Source organism: Pholis gunnellus, assembly GCF_910591455.1.
Source record: "Pholis gunnellus genome assembly, chromosome: 20".
NCBI lineage: Eukaryota > Metazoa > Chordata > Actinopteri > Perciformes > Pholidae > Pholis > Pholis gunnellus.
In genome coordinates, this window is record NC_136547.1 from 8377593 (window position 1) to 8402813 (window position 25221).

At 43.5% G+C, this 25221-nt stretch overlaps 1 protein-coding gene across 1 annotated transcript; it reads left to right on the plus strand.

Annotated features, from left to right (window-relative positions):
- Positions 1–1328: 1328 nt before the first annotated feature.
- On the plus strand, positions 1329–23538 carry LOC306711919 (F-box/LRR-repeat protein 7-like; the record flags this gene model as incomplete). The annotated part of the gene is made up of 4 exons (XM_079181004.1): positions 1329–1452; positions 5655–5744; positions 21201–21818; positions 22802–23538. The coding sequence occupies exons 1-4, from the start codon at positions 1416–1418 to the stop codon at positions 23536–23538; spliced, it is 1482 nt and encodes a 493-aa protein (XP_079037130.1). The 5' UTR covers positions 1329–1415.
- Between the last annotated feature and the right edge of the window lie 1683 nt (positions 23539–25221).

Genomic DNA, 25221 nt, shown 5'->3' on the forward strand with positions numbered 1-25221 from the left:
GATTTGTTCTGATATGGAGCTGAAAGCGATGTTTGACAAACAAATGTGTATGTTTTTTATACTTTTTAAAGATTTGCAAATAGATGGTGACATATGGTGGTGATATTTTAAACTGTCTAACTGTATAGTGACATTTGGATGTTCAAACTTCGAGACACTTCTCTACACTTTTTTTCAGGCATTTTACATTGTACCCGTGACATTTTATGAAAACATTTGAGATAAAACCAGAGGAGCTACACTAATCTGTGTGTCTAATTAGAGAATACAACCTAATATAGACCATAAATACCACGTTATCCTCGCTAGAGCTGCCGGCCGTGTGCATTTAGAAAGGAATTTAAGCATGAATCCAGAATATTAAGTCACCTGTCGACGGCAGACAACTGGTTTTGTGCTGCAGCTTTACTTCTAGATATCCAATGACCTGTACGACTGCTATTCATAGACACATTCCCACATGTGTGGTTAAACCATTCTCTTCCGTCAGCAGGCCTATATCCTCCGAATATTTCGAGACTATGTGTCCTCTGCTCTGATTGCCCGAATCTCTTAAAAGTCACACCTGTGATGACATAATGCTTAAATATTAATTATGTACATAAGGGGAAATAACTTAACGGGACTGCTTCCAGCTATAAACTGTGATTGTGTTATTCCAGTGGTAGAAAGAAGCTACATTCACTCAAGTACTGTGCTTAAGTGCAATTTTGAAGTACTTTACATGAGTATTTCCATTTTTATGCTACTTTACAGGCTACTTCTACACACTTTCAAAGGCAAATATTGTACTTTTTACTCCACTAAACCTAAGTTACTTTGAAGACTTTTGTACTTTTACTCAAGTATATGATTTCAGGACTTTTACTGAAGTGAAACGAGTACTTCTTCCTCGGCTCTCTGAGTCGCAGTGCGTCGTAGGGCTTATCTTTCTTTAAATATCCACATCGCCCTCTCTGGTCTGCGGTCTCTTTAAATCCAGATCCAGAGGAGGAGAGCTGCGAGTCCTCACAAAGTTTGTCTGGCCGCTGTGATTGCCCGCACTCAGCCTGATAAACAGCTGCTTACCATTTAGGCCACTTCACAAAAAAACTTTTCTCCGAACTCCTCGGATCGGCATTTTTTTTTTCTCCGTGTGTGTGTGTGTGTGTAGCCTTCACCGCTCTTTGTCTGTGGATGTTCAGATATAGAAAGTCTGCACCGCTGGAAGCTCGAGTCTGGACTCTGGGTTTGCGTAATGCTGAGGCGTCCTATGCTCAACATCTGGATTAACTATTTGGAGTCAGAGCTAGCGGCCCTACACGAAACTCTCCGACTGTCTAGTCTATCTCTATGGAAAGACTTTCCTTTTTACTCTGGACTTTAACTGCTTTTGATACACCCGAGTGTTGCGCATAGATTATGTATTCTTTAAAATGGGTGCGAACAATGGAAAACAGTATGGAAGCGAGGGTAAGTGCTCTAATTATCACTTTTTATTTGAATTCCACGCATAAGTCAGCTTTTTTTAATCAAACCAGGCGCAACAAATGCCAACATGTGACCGCGATCTGCTACAGTTTATCTCATAAACTAACAAAACAGAAAACAATGTGCAGCTTCTTGGGTCTGTAGCTTCCCTAGACATTAGTGAGCTAGCTTCACCACTAGCACTATTCCCTTTATACATCTCCATGGCTCCCATATGCACACAGTGTAAGTGTTTTCTGTTTGCGTAGAGATGAACGTGTGCCAAACTCCATTCAAAAACCTGCACATTGTGAGGATGTGTGCTGATGTGGAGCATCTTTTTGACTTTATATTCACCACTTTTCTACAGATGTGCAACGTTAATATTCTTCGCACACACAGAGTGACATCTGGTGGTCATATTTTAAACACTTAGTACAGTATACAATTTGAAGTTTAAACAAAACACACTTCCAGCCTCTGTCTGTGTGCTCTAATGAAACTTACAGATATTGTTTGACATGATGTGATGTTTTCTGAGTTAGTTTAAATCAAATCTCGCCTCACATAATCAGTCAAAAAAGAGCTGACTTGGCAGGGCAGCCAGTTCATCAGACAACACCAAGGAGCTTAATTTATGGATTTTTTTTTAAAGAGTGCTTTCCTGCAGGTTTAGTGGAGGCGGGTCAAAGGACAACAGTGTGGGCACTTTGTCAGTCTTATCTTGATAAGAGCCAACTCCACAGATATTTGTCCACAATCCCTTAAAAACCCATCTGTTATTTGATTTGGCAGCCATGTTGTGCATATTGGTCACTGCCATACGATCCAAATGTAGGCAAAAACATGCAGAAGGCAAAAAATACACAAAATGTCTTAAAGAAAAACGTTTCCGAGCTTTTATATGGAAACAAATCCTCCTTACATGGTTTCTTATGTAAAAGTATTTACAATAACAGCGTAATATTGTAACTCAAAATGTATATATATTAGCTCTCCTGCAGCTACTTGTTAAGAGATTCTAGTCAGAATAAAAATACAAATGTTCCCTCTTATTTCTTAATGAAAAGCAAGAAGCAATATTGAAAAAAAAGGAAGAAATGTTTGGCTCTATGCCTCAAGTATTGATCCATAAGACAAAAGAAGTCATAAGTAATGTAGAGCTGATGGTCGAGCAGGCAGAGGTATTCACCGTCCATCTCACTCAGCTGTCAGATATATTCAGAAACACGTTTCACCCAACTGGAATGCGGCTTAAATCACTTCTGTTTTGACATTTTTTATAACCAAAACACATATCAACCGACTCTTATACACCAATATATTGATAAAAGCTCCAAACATTCATTGATTAATGAGCTCAGCTCAGACTATATAAGCCTATTAGACTTCCTTCAGTCAGTATAAGATATCAGCCTTCGTATTACTCTACCTCCTCTCTCCCCCGCTGTCTTGCTCATCTAATCTTCAACATTACTTATTCAGGAAAAAAAAAAACCTGTATTCCGACTCCGCCGAGCACATTATTTCGGCCTCCAGAGCAGAGATGTTTGTATTTAACATTCCAGTGAGCTCTCTTCCTAAGTCAATAACTGCAGAGAAAAGATTGGAAGTCATGATGTTAAACATAACAAGTGGACCAGCTCCACCCAGGAATCCAGCCATGTCAGGTATACATGAACGGATCCTAGCACATATTCGAGTCTTCCTTTTTAGTTGTACCCCTCTCATTAGGTTAGCAGGCATTAGTCAGCTGGGAAATATGTCAAGTACTGTTTGCAGTGTTTATTCTCCTCTAGTGATTCACAAGGTCTTAATTCTCCCCTTCATTGCAACATGAAACACAGGCATTGCACTCCAAATCCAGTCTCACCACTACTACTACTACTACCCCCATTTAAATCCTTCTTCTTTTGTGAGTTCACACGGGTTGATTCGATGAGTCTGACGCTGGAGACATTCACCTTCTATGATCCACCATTAATGCAGCTTAATTCTCTGATTTAAGTGCAGGGATACATGGAAACATGTTGACGCAGGCCTACAGCAAGAAGTGCTCATCAGATGAGGGTTTTTCAGAAGTTTCATAGCGAACAATGCACATTCTTATGATATCACAGCATGACTGTTTAATATCTCAACACTCACAGACATTTACCAGCTGTCTGATGGGTTCACTTCTATTGGTAAATTAAAAAAAACATTGCACCTTAAAGTTAAAGTCCTTAAGATTTCAGTTCTGTAAACAGCCAATCAAAAAAACAAACTCATGTTGGTTCTAGAGCTGCAGCTGACAATTATTGTCGCCATCCATTATTCCGCCGATTCATTCATTAATGGTTTTGTCTATAAAAAAGCCAGAAAATCGAAATGTAAGTACATTGCCAATGCTGATCATGACATATCAGATCTGGGATTGGTTTCATGGAAATCTCTCGTGTCATCAATATTCACTTCGTTGAACGTTTATTCAAAGTTTATAGTCATTTCACAGAAGAGAATATTGCACAGAATTGATGGTATCAGCATCGTTAGTGTCTGAGGCCAGCATCTCTGATACAAGTGCGGAACTCATGCAGTTCGTCTGCACATCTGTTTTCAAGTGCGATTCCACAATTAATTACACTCTGGTCACAACTATGCAGCGACCCTCTACCAACACATTATAGAAGCAGAAGACAGGAAGCAGGAGCTTTCCTCAAAGTTGCTTTTCCACGAAAGACAGAAAACAATCGTCCTCGCACAGATCCGCACATGCGGAAGAAGAGAGTCCTGTGACCAGCTAAATATTAGGATTACTCGTGTTCCCAGCCGTGTGCTCCCCGCTCTGCTTTACATATTAGAAAAGTGGACCTTGTGAATTTCGGAGCCATTTCTGGGGACTGAAGGAGTCGTAGCAGATGTGTGCAGCTCTGTGATGTCACCGCAAAATGTCATACCATTTGAGCTGCGTTGGCTTCAAATGATTTCGTATGTGTGGGTGTGATCGTGTGTCTTGCGTGTGGCTGAATATGGAGTCACCGGTTGCCTTATAGGCTTTCATATTTACTGCCTATTTCGGGAAGTGTCTGGTCTTTTTAGGTGGCTGCACTTGATGTGCATGCGGGTGTGACTGTTTGAGAATACCTCTTCGTGCTGGGTGAAAGGCGCATACTCAGTCTCAGGAAAGCCACAAAGCTGCATTTATGATCTGACAGAGGAATGAAATGCCATAAACAAATGCTCCACATGCAGCCTGCAGTCAGCATGGCGGTCCGGCCTGTTGCACTCCGACAGCAGAGGGTACACATTCAAAAATATGGCTCTTTGAAATGTAGCACTCTTGTGTTACTGTGTAGGAATCTAAATCTAACAACACAAGGGTAGCTCACAAAGCAAGAGTTGTGCATTTGTTGTACAGTCTTGTACCGACTAAGAATGAGCCGCAGATCATACATTTTGTTTTAATCATTTATTAAAACAACTACAGTATGAGGAACTTTCATTTTGTGTCGTTTTTGGCGACCCCTGTGGACAAAAGCGGTTTTCTTTAGCACCAGACTCCCTTTAGAAAACCTCTCATTTTACTGCAGCTGGGTCTGTGAGTCTGCCCCGCACACTCCTGGTCCTGGTTCTCCCGTGCCTCCCTTTTTGTCCAGCGGAACCAGCAATCCGGTCTAGGTCTCCAGCAGCGGGGTGTTGGTGTTGGCTCCCAGTGGAGCAGCGAGATGGAGCCCTGCTCCTGGCCGGAGCTCCGACTGCAGGTCAAAGGCAGCAGTGAAGCTGAATCTGGGGGTCTGTCCACGGCAGGCTGCCGAAAGGCCTTGCTGGAGTCTGAGCTGACGGAGTTTCTGGTGTGTGTGTGGAGGGGGGGGGGGTTTAGGGAGACTTCATTCTTCGTCAGACACTTACTCAAACAAACCAGCAGAGACTTTCTGCACATGTCAAGCCTAACCATTCATCCAAAAGTGAGGAGCATAAAAGTCATGAAAGCAGAGAGCGATGGGCTTTATATATTTCCTTAAACTTCATACCTCCTTATACATACAACATGAAACACCTTATCTCTGACAGACAGGAATTAACAGTGTTTTCTCCCAACTGAAACGATTTTCAAAGGCTGTGCGGTAAAAGAAACCCTGATAAATCGTAACTGCAGTTTGTCATCTCAAAGTTGCTACACTGTGTCCCAGCAGTTTTTGTTTTTCTTCCCGTTTCCCCTGCAGGTAAAGGGAGCTCAAGCATCTCTTCTGACATAAGTTCGAGCACAGATCACACACCGACCAAAGCTCCAAAGAATGTGGCTACCAGCGAAGGTAAGGCATCTGGTGCTCATTAACCAAACTCCCCTCCCTTCTTCTCCTCCTCCTCCCTCTCCTCCTCCTCCTCCCACCCCTCTCTGTCCTCCTCATCCACTTTCTGTGCTGCCTATTTTTGGAGAGAAACCTGCGTGTTCCTGGGATAACCCTAAACTGAAAACAAACTCACAGCTCCCATCAGAAACCAAAGGCATTTCTTGGGCTTTTGTTTGAGCAGAAAAAAAGAAAAAAGAAAACACTTCTGGCTTCTCATTGTGGAAGAATGCTTATCTAAACTGTGGCCGTATCAGGCTCAAAGCACTGCCAGGGAGGGAGGTACGAGTGCTGGAGAGAGGGATTTAGCTGGAGACGGTGTGGGGAGTAAAAAAAGGGAGAAGAGAGCTTCACCTTCTGTTGATACTCCATGCACGGACAATCTTCCAACTCCTGGCACACCGACTGCAGCGAACCGCTCCTCTTTGTCGGGAGTGTATGTGTTACGAGCGTAAACTGTGCGCTCGGTGTAATGGTTCAAAAAGACTTTGCAGCTGACAGATGCCTTTTTGAAGCCCCCTGTCAGCAGGTCGGATACATTTTTAACAATCTGTCAGTCAAAGCAGAACTTTTTAAAATTTAGTTGAAAAGAACAGAACTAAATATCTCAGTCAAAGCTGAAAATGTACCGCAATGCCAGGTGCCATATGTCTTTGTAAAACCTTGAATTTCAGCGTATGTTCTGTAGGAAACCGTAGTTTATTATGACATTTCATTCATTCGTTTAAGGTTTCAGACCACATGGTGCCAACCAAACAGTCCTTTAATGAAAGCATTTATTTTAATGATAAACTTGGTTTGCCAAGCAAAACCCTGAGCAAAACCTGTTCCCAAGCCATAATAATTTTTCCCTCAATCAAAAGAATTTTACGTAATGTCTACTCGTGAAAAAAAACGTTCTGAAGCTCAGATTTTGTTACGAGTGAGTCCTCGTCCTTGTTTTTTTGTTGGATTGTTTAGAAGAAAACTCCACAGGGCAACTATAAACCCAGAAGACAGTCTCCGTATTTATTTGAGACAAATATATATCTGTATGAACTATAAACGAAAAATACAATAAAGTACAAACATTATTACTTATGGTAGGATATTGCCGTAAAAGTCTATTCTACATTTAAACCTGGATTATTTTCATTACGGCCACGAGCTGAAAACACAACATGGTCACATTGGCTGACAAAGTTGATGTAGCTAATGTGTTAGCAAACTTATGTTCACATCCAGCAGACACAGAGCAACATTAGCGTTCATTTACAGTCGTGTGTCGGAACGTAATCCAATACTCTCCCTTTCCTTTTTTTGGCTCTGTTTTTGGTCTCCACCAGATCCTGAGGAAAATATCTGTCTCTTCAGCTGCTTAATGCTCCACAATGTTCATCGGCTAGTTTGTCTGTCAGTTGTTTGTGTTTGGTGCTAAACAGGTAATGTACAGAGGGTTTATCAGAGCTTCTTCACTGGAAAAAGCCTCCAGCTGGAGGCATGAGAGCCGATGAACAGAGTTGGAGGATAATTAACCGTCGGTTCATTACTAAAAGCGACTCCTACCTTATTTCACATTGTAATTTGATCATTATGTTTATGTAAAAATATTGATCAGTGCACCTTTAAGCATTTCAGTATTGCAGACTAAGATGTAATAATAGCATCCTACAGCTCATTCACAGCAAACCTCACGGTTCTGCACAGCTTTTTGGGAGTGTGTTAAACTTCAACTGGGCAGGAAATGTTTAAAGAGCATGAGTCAGACAGAGAACATGAAATCTCAAAACCCACCCATTGATTTTGATCAAAGAACCTTATCGAACCCTACCACAGATACATTAAGGCCGGTCTCCCTTAGTGCTGCGGTCTCTTTCTCTGAGCTGACCAGTGACTCACCGACTCTTTTGCACACTCATACGCCAATACGCTCTCCCCCCGTGCCTCTTGTGCATTGTCATCACCAATCTTAAATTTGCTCTGGCATGATGAATGTAGTATTCTCGTGGCGTCGGAGCTGCCTGCAAGGAAACAAATAGCAGCTACAGCCTGTGTTTGTAACTGTCACTCAGCTGAAGACTCTGAGGGAACGAAGCGGCGGGGTCCAACTCCTCACGACACACCGGGCGTGCTTTTGGTTTCACGCGAGATGTGTGTTAAATTGGTTTGTTTCAGTGAGGTTAATTCACTGATTAACCTCACTTAATATTGAGCGAGGCGTAACGTCCTCCTGTGGGTGAGCATTAGGACGAAGCAGATGACGCATTTGATTTCGCTGGAAATGCTGACTCACTTGAATCTGACCGTTGAGGCGCTGATGGAAGTGTGCACCCGGAGTATTTCGGGTGGAAATTGATAATTGTTCTGAATGTGTCTACATAGAGAACAACCTGTGCAGATATATATATATATATATATATATATATATATATATATATATATATATATATATATATATATATATATACACAGAGTATAGACCATGACCAGTGGCTTCCCGATCATAATTTCCCGCCAGTGTTATGACTGAAATTGTTGTATTTCTTTTTCCCTCCATGCTAAGTGGGAGTAATTACATGTTCTGGAACCACCACGGCCACAGTCAAATCCCCCCTCCTTAAAAAGACACACACACACACATGCATACACCGCATTCACACACTCACACAGTGGCGGGTCACACAGTCCTTGTCCACCTCGTCCTGTGGTCCACTAAACTAATCAGGAAGTAGTCTGGGCTGTTTCCCCACCACACGCTGGGAGTCTTCATATTAGGGCCTACAGATCCCCACGCAGCAGTCGTGTCACTGCTGCGTTAATAAAGTCGGTGAGTGAGGTAATTAGTCAGTTAGTTAGTTACAATGCAACATTTTCAACAAAACCATTATCTATGCATGTTTTATGCAAACAAAACTAAATAAATGAAATAATTTTCTCTGTCAGATTGGGCGCTGCAACACTGTAGAAACCAATAAAACCGTATTTTAGAAAACAGTTTAGTTCCTCAATGTTGTCTAAAATCACACGTAAAGGAGCCCAACTGATATTTAACAAACTGGTGTTTAACTGCAGTTGAAATTATATTTTGGGACAACTGAACCATACAATTTCACTTAAAGACGCTGTGTAACCTTTGCTGAACAGCCACCACGGTTGCTACAAATGACAATTATGAGAAAACAGGCAAATGTAAAAGCTTTGTGTGACGGTAGCCCAAGTAGAGAAGAGTTCAAGGTAACGAGCATCATCCACCAAAAGCTGCAGGTCATACCAGACCAAGTAAGGTTGTACCTTTTCATTTGTAAGAAAAGTTATTTCTTCTTTCAAGAGACACATAATCTTATTTAAAGGATTAAAGCCGTATGTGTTGGATACAAACCAAAGCCACTGATAACGAGAAATGTTTAATTTTCCTACAAATAACAATTTCAGTCACCAGAAGAAACTAACAGATGCCATAATCATCCCAAAACTCAATGAACCATAATATTAAATCATTGTTCAGCCCTAATATCAGCATGCAGATGGAAAGCAGGCCTTTGCCTGTAACATGTGTTCCCCCAAAGTCAACAGTTGGAAGTTTCACTCATTCTGCTCCTGAAAACAAACCGAGCCGGGCAGTCATCTGGCAGGCTTTTGCAAAGTGTCTCTGTTTTCATTTATTATTTAGACGGGCTCGTGGTGGCCTGACCCAGTTGCTTATTAGCCGCAGACTGAAAGGCACAGTAAATCCTTCCTGTGGGATGAAACTGAGTATCTCCCAGCGGGGGTTACGCTGCGACCCTGTCTGGGCCTCAAGGGTTTGCTTTGGCGCAGCCGAACTCAGGGTACCGTAGGAATGTGGCCCAGACATGGCCGGAGCTGAACTGACAACACCCGGAGATGTTCGGCCTGTGTGTTGTCACTCTCGAACGCCGTCTTCGTCCTCCTATATCAGCTGCTTGGATGTAACGCAGACTCACGGGGAGGGGGGGTCAGGTCAGCTCCTTCACCCGTTTGTAATGGCCCCAGGAAGGTAGCTGAGGAACAGGGGAATGGTGGGAACAATGAACATGCCGACTTCCTCTCTGTCTGCCAAGGACCACAGAAACACTGATAACAGTGACGGGGAAAAGCTGACTCTGTCCTTCCACATCAGAAAACACTGTGAGATTACACTGAGCACGCATGATTTATGTGCAATTCTCCAAAAGCAGAATAACCTTCAGATTCTTCTTCTTTATGGATCCGTGTTTCCTACATAACGTTTTTTACAGCCTTGTTGAACTAGTAGTTAATGCCAGCATCAGAACACAAAGTATCAGGCCAATTAAAGCCAAACAAGTTTGTTTTTGTACGTCGGTTTGTCATTTTATCAAAGTGGAAAAAAACGATCCTGCGTGTAGGCTGTTTCACAAGTTCCTGGCCGAATGATTAAAATTGTTAGAAATGTTTTTCCTCAATTTTTTAAATGTCTACAAGGTGTATACATCCTGCCGAACTGTCATTTTCAAAGTAGACCTGAGTATGAAGTAATACTGAAAAACCATGCAACCACTTTTAACTTTGTATGTACAGCAGGTCGTGAAAGACTGCAAGCAATGATTAGTTAGGGTTCAATTTTCCTGCAATGTGCCCCCATTGGTTGACGTCCTTTGTCACATTCTGTCTCTTCAGCCACTTTCCCACCTTCCTGAAACTCGTTTCCTACCTGTCCACTAGATGTCCTCTGACTTGTTCCACCTGCCCTCATCCAGCCACTCCCTCCTTCACTGCATTACCCCCCTTTCCCCTCAATCCCAGTCCCCTGACTGGCCCCGCCCACCTGCACACCTGTTCCCACTTTCCCTCATCAGCCCTGCAGATATTTAACCAGCCCTCGAACCACTCGCTTAACTTCTTTGCTTCCTGTCCTCTGTTGAGATTTTTGAAACTTGTTACCTGTTTCCCCCCCCCATTTTCAACCAACACTTTTTTAAAGCATCACTACGATAGTTTACCAACCGCAATCACTTGTTTATTAGTTTGTCCATGACAAAGAATGTCATTTTAAAGTTACATTTTGTGTTGTTTTTGGCGGTTTCTGTGGACCCAAGCGGTCTCTCTAGAAAACCTCTTATTTTCCTGCAGCAGTAGTTCAATCTTGACAGTCTGCCCCGCTCAGTCCTGGTTCTGGTTCTCCTGTGCCCCCCTTCTCTCCAGGGGGCCCAACAACCCGGCTGTGGTCGGCTGGTCGCTGCAGGAGGCCCCCCTGGAGTCTGAGCTGACTGAGTTTCTGGTGGACTCGCATGAGTTTGGCTGATTTCGTGTGGAATCAGACCCGGTGGCACCGATGACGAGCGTTAAGAATAACTATATAGAAACAGACAATCTCCTTGCTGATGATCTCGATTGAGGTCATATAGAGGATTCAAAACACGTTAAAAGATCCTCACTGTAACTTACGTATAGCAAATGAAATGCTCGCCACACCCACTCAGGTGTTTTGAGTTAGTCTGACTAATAAAACCCTTTTTATTCAGCTGGATGATGGAATCAGGTACTCTGATATAATAATTACGGCATTACACACTCCTAATATTGATGGTTGAGGGTCAGCTGTGCAGTCTAAACACCAGGTTCCCAAAGCTGCTGTCTCCAACATGCCCTCCCAAAGGCAACAAATCCCTCACACTTCATCTGCAAACTAACCTCGCTCGCTGACGACCCGTTCGCTCGTGTTTACTCAAGCAGACGTATAGTGTTTCACTGTTGATTCTTGCCGCGCCAAGAACGAAGGAGGCTGCAGCGAGGTGTGTGTGTGTGTCATTGCCGCCGGGACGTTTTCACGGCACAGAGGAGATTTAGGTTGTTATCCTCCACTTATGTTGTAAATGTAAGTTGTTGTTTTATCGTTCATCAGCAGTCATTACTGCAGTATATCTTTTGAGCCAAACTTTTCTGGCCAAAATTTGTCTTTTGGTGAAACCTAATGCTGCATTTGTTCTGTTGCTCTGCAGTGTTGGACGTTCTCGCACCGTAGAGAGAGGTATGTTTGGATAAAGAAGCATCTGTTTCCTTGGAGGGAAATGTTTGGCAGGTGATTGACTATTTTATGGAGGATTAGAGGAAGCGGTGTTGTAGATAGTTCTCATTTCATGCGGAGGAATTCGCAGCCTCGAGAAGTTTGTGCTCATTAAATGCAGGCAGTATTTGTGGAGGAAAAGTCCCTTTTCAATATTCTCTCTTAGGACACAAAGCAGCAGCCTGCAGTTATTTTAAGACTTTTTCAACAAGCCTATAGCCATTGCAATGAGAGATATTAAACAGATTTACCTCTAATCCTCATTGGAAATTGTCTACGTAAAGAGAGAACACAGAGAAGCGAAGAATGCTTTTTTCCCCCTCTTGATTTTCTCCATCAGCTGTCCTCGCTCCTCCCCCTTCCCCTTCTACCGCTCTTATAGAGCCAGGAAATCTGAGCGAAAAAGCACGGAACAAGGCGGCGAAAAAAGAAAAAAAGAAACCAAGTGAAAGCAGTTCAGCAAAGGAGATGGAGGAGGAGGAGGGGAAGGAGAGGCAGATCTCATAACTCTTCTCTGATTACTGCTCGGTCTTCTCGCGCTCCGTCTCATGGAGGAAGTGCCGGCCCTGTTGTTTTGAATGCCATAACGGGGTCACATTTTTCAGTACTACTACAGCAGCGTGTTTGACAGGAATTGGGAAAGACGCCACCTGGCCCCAAACGCACGCTTGCTTCCTGTAAGATTTTGGCTGACGATACACCTGGGTCTTTGGGCTTTTCATGTGGCAACATGAGCACAGTTGTGGACCAGCTGAACCGACACATTGGCCTTCCCTTCCCCTCTTTTCACTCTGTGGTTTGTTTCATTACGTAAGCAGCAAAGTGTCAGTTGTGGCTGAAGCTGCAATGGTACAAAAATGAGGGGAAAACTTCAGTGTTCTTGAAGGGGGTCTTGGTTGGATAGATTGAACCACAACAACTAAATTACTTATTTTTTTAATTTTAATAATCTTTCCTGGGTGCGAATAACACCTGGTTCTTATGAAGCAAAACGATTTTTAATTTAGGTGGAGAAAACATTGGTTGTCCAGATTCAGAGCCATCAGTGTTAGGTCTTGGCTAGCCATCACAAAACCTGGACATTTTAGTGGCTTAGTCATTAAATACAAACTCACGTCAATCTTCGTAGCGACTTCTAAGGCTTAAAAGTGGCCTAAATTAGCGAAATATTTGGTTATAGAAGCTAGTGTTTACTCTCAGTGCCAGTTGATTAACAACCGTAGCATGCTATTAGCTTAAACGTTATCCCGTCAGAAACATGCTAGCGCTAGTTAAAACAGCTTTTTTCTTTAAATATTTTCACAGTTTTGCACTGTATACTACACTCTAGCATTATGCTCACAGGATTTTACATAATTTCATTATTCATTTGACTATTTTGTCATTATATATTGTGAAAACAGTTCTCCAAGCTAACAGATTGTTTGTTTAGCTTGTTTGTTAACATGACATGTTACACATAAACAAATAGCTTGACATTTTGTGAAATATTCCTCTTCACTTTCTTGCTGAGTGTAAGATGAGAAGTTTGATATGACTCTACTACGGTAAATATGAAGGCATAGCCAGCAGCCGCCTAGCTTAGCATAAACACTGGTAGCAGAGGGAAACAGCTAGTTAAACGTACTAGGTTGCAAAAACTTGCCTACCAGCACCTCTAAATTCTCCAAATGAATACGTTGTATCTTGTTTGCTTACGGCTTACAAACAGACAGTTTTCAAAGGCAAATTCCTGACTTTTTTAACCACTGCTTCCAGTCTTATGCTAACCTAAGCTAACACCTGTCGGCTGTGGCTTCATGTTTAGCATACAATCATGAGTGGTATCAATCTTCTCATGTAAGTCTAGACATGAAAGCGTATTTCGTAGATAAAAAAAATATTTCTCTGTCGGAATCAATCAAGTTTCTGCTGTTTAACTTTGCCTGACCTGTTTTTTTCCACATTAAAATTTGCTAAGAGGATTGCCAACACAATGTTTAGAGACTAAAGCGTCTCATTAGATGGCTGTCCTAGTCTGTGATAAGATGTAGGCCTATCCTGCACAATGGCATCTTTGCTCTGTATGTAATTATCAATATAGACAGTAAAGACCAATCACTGAGCTGATAAATAAGTTTCATACAGCACCTTTTTGAGTTTTTTTACTTTCTCTAAAGGCTTTTCTTTGAGACAAAACAACCTCTTGCTGGAGTTGAAGTGAACCCCTTTTCATCAAGAGCTTAACCAAAAAGTTCCAGCTCTTCCCTTGTTCTGTTGCTTAAACCACATGAGATCATTACATTTGCTCCTCATCACAACCAAATCAACCGTTCAGGCCAGCGCTCGCTTTTCCATTCCTGTCTGATGTGCAGTTCGTCTTGCTGTTTGCTGCGTGTAGCCAACGTTACCCTCCTGAGTCATTTGACATGACTGTCACTCTGCACTCTAAACCACTCACATTACTGCCAAAAAGGATAAACTGTACAGAGCGGCATTTCATGCACATGATGAAAAAACAAAAATGTCATCTTTGACATCCTGATTTAACAACCTGTAAAAAAAAATGATGTAATGTTGAATTTCAATGATTTGCCAAAGGCCAGATCAGGTTAGCATGATGCCAAATGGCTGTTGGAGTCTGAACTGCCATCTCTATTCTGGAAAATGTGTGCTGTGATGAATGGACACACACAAATCCTCATTTTTGACACTGTAGATCACGCCTTTTGAATTTGGCTTCAAGACACCCGTGCGTCTGCTGTCCTCCTCAGCAGTGGATTTATAAAGTGACGAGGCCAGCGTGTGGAGACGTTTGTGTCTTTTGAACTGACAGAAGGGCTTTAAGAGGCAGAAAACTCCCCTGAGGAAATTAGTTGCGTTGCGGGGAAAGAGAGTAATAGTTCCTGGCTCATGCGGAGCCAAATCTGTTGCCGCGCAAGCTTAAAAAAAAAAAAAAAAACAGAATCTAGAGACTGAGTGAGTGTGAGAATAGCTGCAGTCCAGAAGTAGCGGAGTTATGGGGGTTGTGTGGAGCTAAGAAGTCTGTTTCCTGTCCGAGTGTGCACATTGTAAAGGAACCAGCAGGCCCTATTGTCTCTCAGGTTGCCCAGTGACGTAAGACCTTCCTGTAGTGAAGGCTTTGCTGATAGCCCAGCCACCACACTGTACGGTAATATCAACTTCCATGTATTCAATAAAACCCAAGACAGACCCAGATGTTTCTTATCCCAGGAGTTCTCTCTCGGTCGGATGTTTCCCCTTTCAAAAACCGGAGCACGTAACTGTTTAGTGCTGATAAATCAATTCTTTCAGTCAAATCCCTGCTGCCTGGTTGTCTTTTATTAGCGGATACTTATTCTTTTACCCCTCTTGTGTTGATTTGAATTTGATTTCCTGGCTTTTGAGTAGAAAATGAGCATCTCTGATTTCCTCACGTGCACCACGTGGCCAGTCACGGTCTTGGCAGGAGGGGGGAGCACAGTGGAGCTTGTGGAGTTTGCGGAGCAGGAACATGTCACAGGGCTAATGGCATTGAGGTAATGGATTGGTCTGTTCTGCCAGATGCAGCGGTAATAACCCTGCGAGCTCCAGACAGGGTCTTAGCAGAGCTTCACAGCACTGCGAGATCCTGAAAAAGAATCCCTATGGCTTTGGTTTATGACCAGACTGCGTCAAACTCTGGATTGACCCGGCCTGTGCACTTGTCTCCATCTCTGCTAAAGTCTGCAGACTCTTTTGCCAATTTATCTTCCCTCTCTCTTTTCTCTCTCGCCCCTCTTTTCTTTCAGAGGCCCTTGAATCTGTTTTTGTGCGTTACTTAAAAAAAGAAGAAGAAATCATCAGGTTTTTGTCATTAAAGCGACATCACTCCGAACATGCAGCTGCATCCTCCTCATCACGCAAGCATCTTGTCCTTTCAATGATCACTTCCATTGATTTACATTAAACCACTGGTATCAAAGCCCGATCCAGATGTGTCTCAGAAGTAAGTTGATGTTAATGGGATCCTGCTGCGGCCCTTCTGTGGATCAGCTTAGATTTGGGTATTAGTGGCAGTGATTTTAGCCAAGTATGCCTTTCTGTGGCTATACGCACATTCAAAATGCATGAGTTTCTCTTTCATTTCACCACTGTTCCGTTGTTCTTTGTCCAGGGTAAAGACCAGATGTTCCACTGTTTCTTCTCTGATTGCCTGAACCGAACTGAGTCTCCCACCATCTGCACTTACATTTCCCTTGAAGAGCATTTTAACAGCTGCATGGTATCTGTTCTGTTAATGATAGGTTTGCACTGATACATAGATATAAAATAAGACACCACACTGATTAACTTCTACAGATTCCAAAGTTTTGTTCTGGTTAGAGTTTGGAGCTGCGGGTTTATGGACCAAACAAATATAACTCAAGGTTCCACTGGCTAGCTGTTTCTGGAGCTTTTAATTGTTTCAGATGGTCTTTGTTAACTGAGTTTGCTTAGCGGTCATGGAGATAGATCTGTTGTCCATAGCACTTCTAGGACTTCTCATGTCTGTCGGCTTAAGCATGAACTTAATTCTTGACCTTGGAAATTGTAGTAGTCTTACAGACTTATCGGAGGAAATGCGAGGGGCACCATGCTGCCTTTTGTTGCCCGATCAGATCTTTTTTTGTGTGTTGTTGTTGCTAGGTAAGCACCAAATGAGTGCTTACCTTAGCTTAACACACACCATGAACTTTACGTTTCCTACTAATTAATCGTACAGTACAGTTTAAATATATGAAAACAACTTACCCAAAATCTGCCTCCAGGCCTGCTGTTTTCTGTCGAGATCACGATAACTACGGTTGGTAAAATCCATCCAGATCCCACAATCCCAACACAAGGGACACTTAGATGCGATATAGTTGAAAGCTCTGAAACATTTTAGTACAGTAAGTCGACTTCGAGTTTATCAAGAGTGAACTTTTCTGATTCACATGGAAGTTGATAATTGAGAATATTGCGAGACTTTGTATACCATAGAGTTCATATTAGTAGTTATAAAAGAAGTTGTTATTTAGAAGGCGCGTATGCAGGGCATTGATTTTATGACAGATGATGAGATTTGAGGATTTGACCTTTCTCAGGATGAGAAATACTTTCTGCACCTGATGAAGTGCTTATTTTGCATGCAGTAACATTGATTATTTCATCATGCTTGGCAATTTTTTTGCATTCATACATCATTTTCTTACTATGGAGAATAGAGTATCTAATTGCTAAAATTGTAAGTCCTCAAAAACATTGATTGCAATGTTGATTGATTGTTGATTGCAAATGCATCATCATCACATGGAACAAAAGGCTCGCACACTGCTGAAAAACGGTTCTTCAGATGCAAAAGGGAGAGACTTATTTCATCTCCAGAAGTTTCAAAGTCTGAAAGAAAAGTAAATATTTCAATCACAAGATCATTTCCAGCATCGATGGCGATTGGATAAACATATGCCTTACTCAGCTAAAACAGATAGATAACACCTGGGCCTTCTTAAAGAGACCCAGGTGCTATCTATCCAAAATCCAGTGCAACCACGCTAATCTGCAAAGCTGTCTTCATTTAACTTTCCCCACCAGCTGTGTGGAAGTGTGACTCTGAGAGAAGGGAAGGGGGTGGATGCAGTCTAATTAGTAGCACTGTGTTTCTCCGCTTGGAGCTCTCTTCTGATCAGTGACACATGTAATTACGCAATTTGGAAGTTGCTCCTTAGCCAGTGGCAGATGAGTTCATCTCCTGCGTGCAGAATCCATCGCATTAGCTTGGACTTGGACAACAAAGACACGCATTCATGAAGACTCAAGCAATGCAATCCGATCTTCTCCTGCATGTCAAGACTTTTGTAGATCTTTGCCTCGGGGTTGACACTTGAATTCAGCTTTTTAAGTGTAAATATATGAGCTTATATCATGAATGTTCTTATTATTTAATGAAAAGATTTAATTGCAGGCGAATCGTTGGCAAAAATATACTGATTTCATGTAGCTCTGTGCTGCATAGTGTGTGGTTTCCAGCCCCTGTTGGATAATTCCACAATCGCTAGGTATTAACTCAGGAATCTTGCAATACTTGCAGTTACCAGCACCACTACTGTCATGACTTATTTGGACAGGTGTGTGAAATTCGAAATAGACGAGGTGTTTATAAGGATCTCAAACCATTAAATCCTTTGTATTAAGATAGATATACACAGCTAAAATAAGATAGATGACCTCAAGGAAATAATCCCAGACATTAAAAGTTGAGCTAATCATTGGCAGACCACCCAAGAATGTGATGTATTAAACCTGAACTGAGTGCAGACTTTATCACGCTATGGATTTTGGACTGCGGCACTCATAGTTTTTTCTCAAATCTGCATGCGAGTGGGAATTTTAAGGCACACGAGAGAGGAGTTGGTAAAGTAGCCGTGAATCGGTGGACATGTTCCCGAGAGAGGGGGGGGGGCGAGTCTGTGGATGTCATCAGAGGCGAGGAGGGAGGTGGACCACGCCGAGGTCTGGAATACAGATCTGCAGGACGGTCGTAAGGACGGTGTCACTGCCCAGCTGTCCGTCCCAGCACACAAATCCACATGACAGGCAGGATGCGGCCCATTCTTCATGAAGATGCTGACATACGCTGTGGGGAGCCAGCTGACTGGCGGTCCTGAGGAGTCCATTAACCAACGCGGTTCAATCATGGTTCAATCTACATGACTGGGAGTGTATGTAGATAAAGTGTTGATAAGATAATATCTGTGTAAATGTACGGGAGTCATCGGGGAATGCAAGGTACTAAAAGTAAACCTGAGTATCGTCTATTCAAATACTACACTGCAAACTACCACCTTAAAGCTACCATAGCGTTGACTCACCACATCAATGCACAGAGGCACCCTTTAGCGTCTGTGTGAGAAGCACCAGGCTTTCAACTAACTCTAATGTAAACCCATCAGCGTTATTATTAGACGGTCAGAGCAACTGACGTAGTATAAAGAACAAGAAGAGTCCACTTATGGAGGAGGTCGGGGAAACAGACATGAACCCAGGAGACCAGTGTTCATGTCCCGTGTGACTTATTTTGCATTACTTTTGATACGTAAGTTACAAACAACCATATTTTAACCCGAACCACAATCTTTTCCTAAGAACTGACCACGTAGTTTTGTTGCCTAAACCGAGCCAAGTAAACCTAAAAACGAAGTAAACCTACTTTTGAAGATTATTTTGAAAAGACACAGGAAACTGACACGTCCAAAGCTGATGCTAGACGGGTACCTAGAGCGTCAGAGTTTGAAGCACCACACACCAATCATCTGTGAAAAGGGCCATTTGGTGTTCTTGTTATTGTGTCCACTCTGTAAAAGTAAGAGCCTTGGACCAAAACTGATACACTGCCTTTTGGTATGATAGTCTTAACACTTTGAAAAACAGAGTTTGAGACTCGCCCTTACCATCAAATAACTATAAGTCTCAAACATACAAAATAATATTTATTTTGAAACATGATAACACCTCATTTTTCTTTGCCCATAAAGCCTGCAGACTCGTAGTTGGACAGCTGTAAGTGACATCACACTCGTGACTACTTGAAATGCTTTTAGTGATGACTATCAATCCCACTAAGGTCCTCCGGATTGGACAAGACAAGCTGGAGGGGTGATGGGGAGACGCAGATATTATCAGAGAAGAGCACTCAGTGTCCCGGTGTGATGGGGTCGACCCCGAGAGTACGATTCCGACGCCCTGGCTTATGAGGCGGAGGGCTCACGCCACGGTGATGGGATCCAGCCACCAGATTCTCACAGCTGCGTCTTCAGACGCGGCGGCGATGAGCGCACATCTGTCAGGAGGGCCTCAGTGTTTACAAAGGGATAACCGCACATTGTCAGCCCCTCAGCTGGTCGCTTTGAAGCCACAGAGTTCATCTGATGGAGAGGCCCTGTGACACATTTTTTCCCCAAACATCCAAAAACACGATATCGAGATCCATGGAAACTCCTCCTCGTTGATGATAAAAGCTGGTGTGGCTATATGGCACCATCATCATGCACTTCTTGACCTATTTCCTCAGCTTTTTAGCTGTTTTTGAAGAGTGATAAAGTAAGAAATTCATCATAGTCGAAGAAGGGAGAATACATGTTGTGTTTTAAAGAGGAACTTTAAAAGTCTGTTTACAACTCTTGAGGATTTAGACTGCATAAGTTGCATAAAGCTTTTTGTTGGCTACAGAGGGAGCTTCGTGAAATCCGATTGAATGACTCAAGTGATGTCACTTGATAAATAAAACAAATTTGGGGATCTGTAGTTCGAGAGAAGTGAGCTTCCCAAACCTCTGTGGTTGCTAATTTCTTCTTCAGGCTACATTAGTAGCTTCTAGCATAACACACACGAATCACGTTGGTCAAATTGCATTGTGGGTGATGTAGGCGCCAGGTTTTGATGTGGACAATGAAAGATAATATATCTCTGGTTCTGCTGCATCGGTTTTGATCCTTTTTTTTTTATTAAACTGTCTATCATGAGTCCAACAATGCAGAAAAGCAATGCTAAATCTGTGGCGTACTCTTTTAAGGGGAACATCTCAGCATGTGGAAACAGCTGTAAAATGTCTTCTGTGGCTCTGAACGCAGCTTTTGACGAGTCACGAGAAAATAACCCAAGGGTTATCTCAGTTAGGGCTTAGAGACTAAGCCTGCATTTCAAACTGGGTGCATGGAGTTCAGAATCTGTTGGTATTTACCAGGCAGGGAGGGTCTAGTGAAAGGATGCTGTAGGTTGCATTATGGGAATCGTAGGATCGTTGGTTTTTGCAATGTGACCCAAACTAGTCACATCGAGTTTCTTTGTGCTGTTAGATAAGATTGCCTTGTCATTGGCTTGCAATGCACAGCATTAAGATCAAATGTAAGGGCCGATACTGTTGTGAAAAAAAGTGTTCGACTTTTAAATCACTGTTTTAAAACCCCACTTTCAGATATGTGAAAGCCTTATTTTATGCATGAGGGTTATTTCATTGCCCTGTCTCCAGACAAGACTAACAAGTAGACTCCAGAGACCGCTTCAAACACTGTTTCAGATGTGTGAGACTTTCATTCTATTCGTGAAAACAAGAAAAAATGCAATTTTGCTGCCTTTTCTTCAACAATACGACATTAGACCAGGTCTGAAACTTGGTTATTGTTGACTCAAATCATGTGTGTTCTGCATGAGAAGAGGTTTGAGGAAAAGGTTTTAACAAGATTGACAATAAGAAAACGAAACCTGCATATTTTACCCCTTCAAGGCTCATAGACATATAAAGCATGTTAAGAATTCAAAACCAAAGAAAAAGAACCAAAGAAAAAGCAAAATGAACTTCTCATTGTCTTCAGGTATCTGCCCCTCTCTTTCCTCACATATCTTGTCCTCTTCTTTTACAGGTTTAGACTCCAGCACCCGGACTCTGAGCACCCCCAGCCCCGGTCTTATCCTGCCATCCAAGTCCTCCTCCCTCTCCTCACCTGCCCTCTCCAGTAACGGCCATGACACCAACTCCTCTTCCTCCTCGTCGGCCCGCGCCGAGACCGTCGCCGTGGTCCACTCCCAGCCCGGCACCCACACGCGCTCGCGCCAGTCCAAAAGCCACCACCACGCCCTCGTTGACCTCCTCCCCGACCACGCCCTGCTGCAGATCTTCTCCCACCTCCCCACCAATCAGCTGTGCCGCTGCGCGCGCGCGTGCCGCCGCTGGTACAACCTGGCGTGGGACCCGAGGCTGTGGGGCACCGTCCGGCTGACCGGGGAGCTGCTTCACGCCGACCGCGCCATCAGGGTGCTGACCCACCGGCTGTGCCAGGACACGCCGAACGTGTGCCTGACCCTGGAGACGGTGGTGGTGAACGGCTGCAAAAGGCTCACCGACCGGGGGCTGCATGTGGTGGCCCAGTGCTGCCCGGAGCTGCGCCGCCTGGAGGTCGCCGGCTGTTATAACATCTCCAACGAGGCCGTGTTCGAGGTGGTGTCCCGCTGCCCGAGCCTGGAACACCTGAACCTCTCAGGTAAAAAAAAGAAATGCACTTCTCTAACATCTTGCCATAATGGTTTGGTAATGGGCTCTCGGTTTTATTACCGCTACCCGACATCACGCACATGTGTGTCTTTACCTCAAACTAAATCTCCTCTCCTCGGTCCCTCTCAGTCGTTTCTACTAAAGCTGGTGAAACCATTAGAGGAGCAGGAGCAGCTCTGCCAACCTTAAGTTCCCATGTGGGAGAAGAAAGGCTTTCTTTAGCCAAAAGCAGAACTCACCTCGTCGTGAGTAAGGAGAGCGGTCTGCTGCTTTCATTAAGTGACACAAATAACATTGACTTGGACGGGACTCAGGTGGCAGAGCAACGCCTGCACCATTAGCACCGGGAAACTAGCCCCGTTGTTGTAAAAAAAAAAGAAATAGCCCACTTGTGGCTTTCATTTGAACGACACAGAATAATGAAAATCAAGTCTACTATTTCAACTGGTAAGGACATCAGCCTTCGATTATTTTTCACCACAATTTTGGTTTTCTTGGAGTCGTTTGCACTCAGACAGTTTCATGCTTCTTGCTGCAGGCGTGCAGCCAAACACAGCAGGTTTTTACTGTGGCGCCCTCAAGTGGCGACTCAGAAAACATCTTGAAAAATGAATTCTGTTAAAGGGAACGTTCACATTTTTTCAAGTCCGTCTTAAAACAATGCTCACATGACCGTATGTACGTTTAAACAGTTTTTGCTTTCTGTAAACATTCCTCCTGTTCAAAACTGGCCACTATGAGATCCCTTCCTATGTACTGTTAATGTAATAGAAGGGGGGCACAATACAAATATCAGCATTTAGTCATCTGAATTAGAGGAATCAAGTGGGTAATGGTCTTTTTTGTTTAAAAAAGGCTGTTTTAAGATGGACTTTTAATTTTCTGAATGTATCCTTGCAACAAAAACAGTCTACTTTGAAGAAATCCTTTGTTTATGAGCTGACAAACCTCTGCTTCCTCGTCCTCCTCCAGGCTGCTCCAAAGTCACGTGCATCAGCCTTACCCAGGAGGCCTCGCTCCAGCTGTCCCCTCTTCACGGCCAGCAGATCTCCATCCACTACCTGGACATGACCGATTGTTTTTCCCTCGAGGATGAGGGCTTGCGAACTATCGCCTCCCACTGCCCCCGCCTGACACATCTGTATTTGCGCCGCTGCATCCGACTGACGGACGAGGCCTTGCGCCAACTGGCTCTCCACTGCCCCTCGATAAAGGAGCTTAGCCTCAGCGACTGCCGCCTGGTGGGGGACTTCGGCCTGCGGGAGGTCGCCCGCCTGGAGGGCTGCCTGCGCTACCTGAGCGTGGCCCACTGCACGCGCATAACCGACGTGGGCGTTCGCTACGTGGCCCGCTACTGCCCGAGACTGCGCTACTTGAACGCCAGAGGTTGCGAGGGGCTGACGGACCACGGCCTGAGCCACTTGGCCAGGAGCTGCCCCAGACTCAAGTCCCTGGACGTGGGCAAGTGCCCGCTCGTGTCGGACAGCGGGCTGGAGCAGCTGGCCATGTACTGCCAAGGCCTGAGGCGAGTGAGTCTCAGGGCCTGCGAGAGCTTGACGGGCAGAGGCCTCAAAGCTCTGGCGGCCAACTGCTGCGAGCTGCAGCTTCTCAACGTGCAGGACTGCGAGGTGTCGCCAGAGGCTCTGCGGTTTGTTCGACGCCACTGCCGACGCTGCGTCATCGAGCACACAAACCCCGCTTTCTACTGAGACCAGGTGTGGGGGGGGGGGGGGGGGGGGGGGGGGGGACTCTTGGTCTGGTCCTCTGACAAGTGGATGTTCTAATATTCCTGCTATGGAGTTGGCAGAGTTCAGCGGCCGATGTGTCAGAACTGGTTGAAAACCGGTGTGCAATACTGGCCAGAATTTGTCTCTTTGAATCCAACTGGTGGCTGTTGATGCTGAAAATACTTCCATAGACTGTATTTAACATATTTATCTGTAAAAAAAAAAAAAGGCAGAGAAGTACCGTATTTCAGTATATTACATCTTCACACTTTACAACGTAGACAACATGCTACAACACTGAGCACCGGGTACAGTTGTGTCACCACGTAACAGCATTGCTATATATTTTATATTTCAACACCTTGCGGCCCTGAAACATAATCATAATCATACAATACTGCATCTATTTATAAACAGTGAGTATCTTTAGACTAAACCACTAAGAATGTAGCAACTAAAGCAGAACATATTCTCAGTTTCACTTTCTTTATGTTGCATATATGCACTTTATGCAATTGTGCTGACAATCACTTCAACTGAGCTCAAAGTGTCATCATTTCTTTCATTTTCTGTAAATTAAAACTATTAGCCAGAGATTCTTTTTTTTGTTTTTTTTCAAAAGCCAAATAGAAACAAACTGTTGTTGAGATTAATAAACAAAGAACACATTGCTGCTATAACTGTGCCAATAAACTTCTTCAAAAGCCGCCTCCACAACTGCGAGTGTTTCACTCAAATCCTCGTTGCACATTTGTGAGTCGTTAAAGTAACTAAGGAGTATCCAGGAATACCATATATGGATGTTTTAGGGACTGAAGCGTGTGCGATCAAAAGGTAGTGCTTCCTGCTTTCAGGCCATTGGCTGAATCAAACCTGCTTGTTCCACGCACCTGTCTATCTGTCCATAGCTATACGTACTTTGCACTTTAGGACTGAGTTATAAGATAGTATGTAAGTCACTATTGCTGCAGTTCTATTTCCTCTTTCTGTATCAGCTATGAGAAACGTTCTCCACCACCTGTTCTTGATAGCAGTGCTCCTGCACGCGTTCCTTGGCTCAGTGAAAGGTGCAGAGCAGCAGGTGGAGGAGTATTTAGGAATCCCGTCTGCTAATCCACCTTTGGAGCCCTTGCGGGTTCGCTGTCGTTCCTTAGAGGTTGCAGCAGAGCACGAACATGTTTTGGAAACAGTGCATGGGAAAAGAAGAGGGCATTGTTGGAGAGGAGTATCCGTAGCACGTCCAGGAGGATGTATGAACTTTCAAGAATCTAAAGCGATAGTGTTTCAGGAAATCCACAATTTCAAGTACCCCTATATACAGGTAGAGGAACTGTAATAACTTCGGTCACCCCCCTAAATATTGACTCTAATGCCATCATCAGTTCAACATTTTAAACCATGACTTCACATGTGGGCGAGCTACTTTTTTATAGCTTCTGTAACTCAAAGCAATTCCCTCATTCAGCATTTCTTTAACAAATGAAGTGTGTTCTAAGACAAACTGAGATCCACTTCAGCAGTTGCTATTAGAAGTTGAAACATCTGAGTTTACCCAAATTAAACTAGGCTACAGCTCCCATGATAATGTAATACCGCAGGTACTTCTTACTAAAGTATTCTCTGCTGTCCATCAACGCGTGCAGCGTTTGCTTCTCTCTGTCCTGC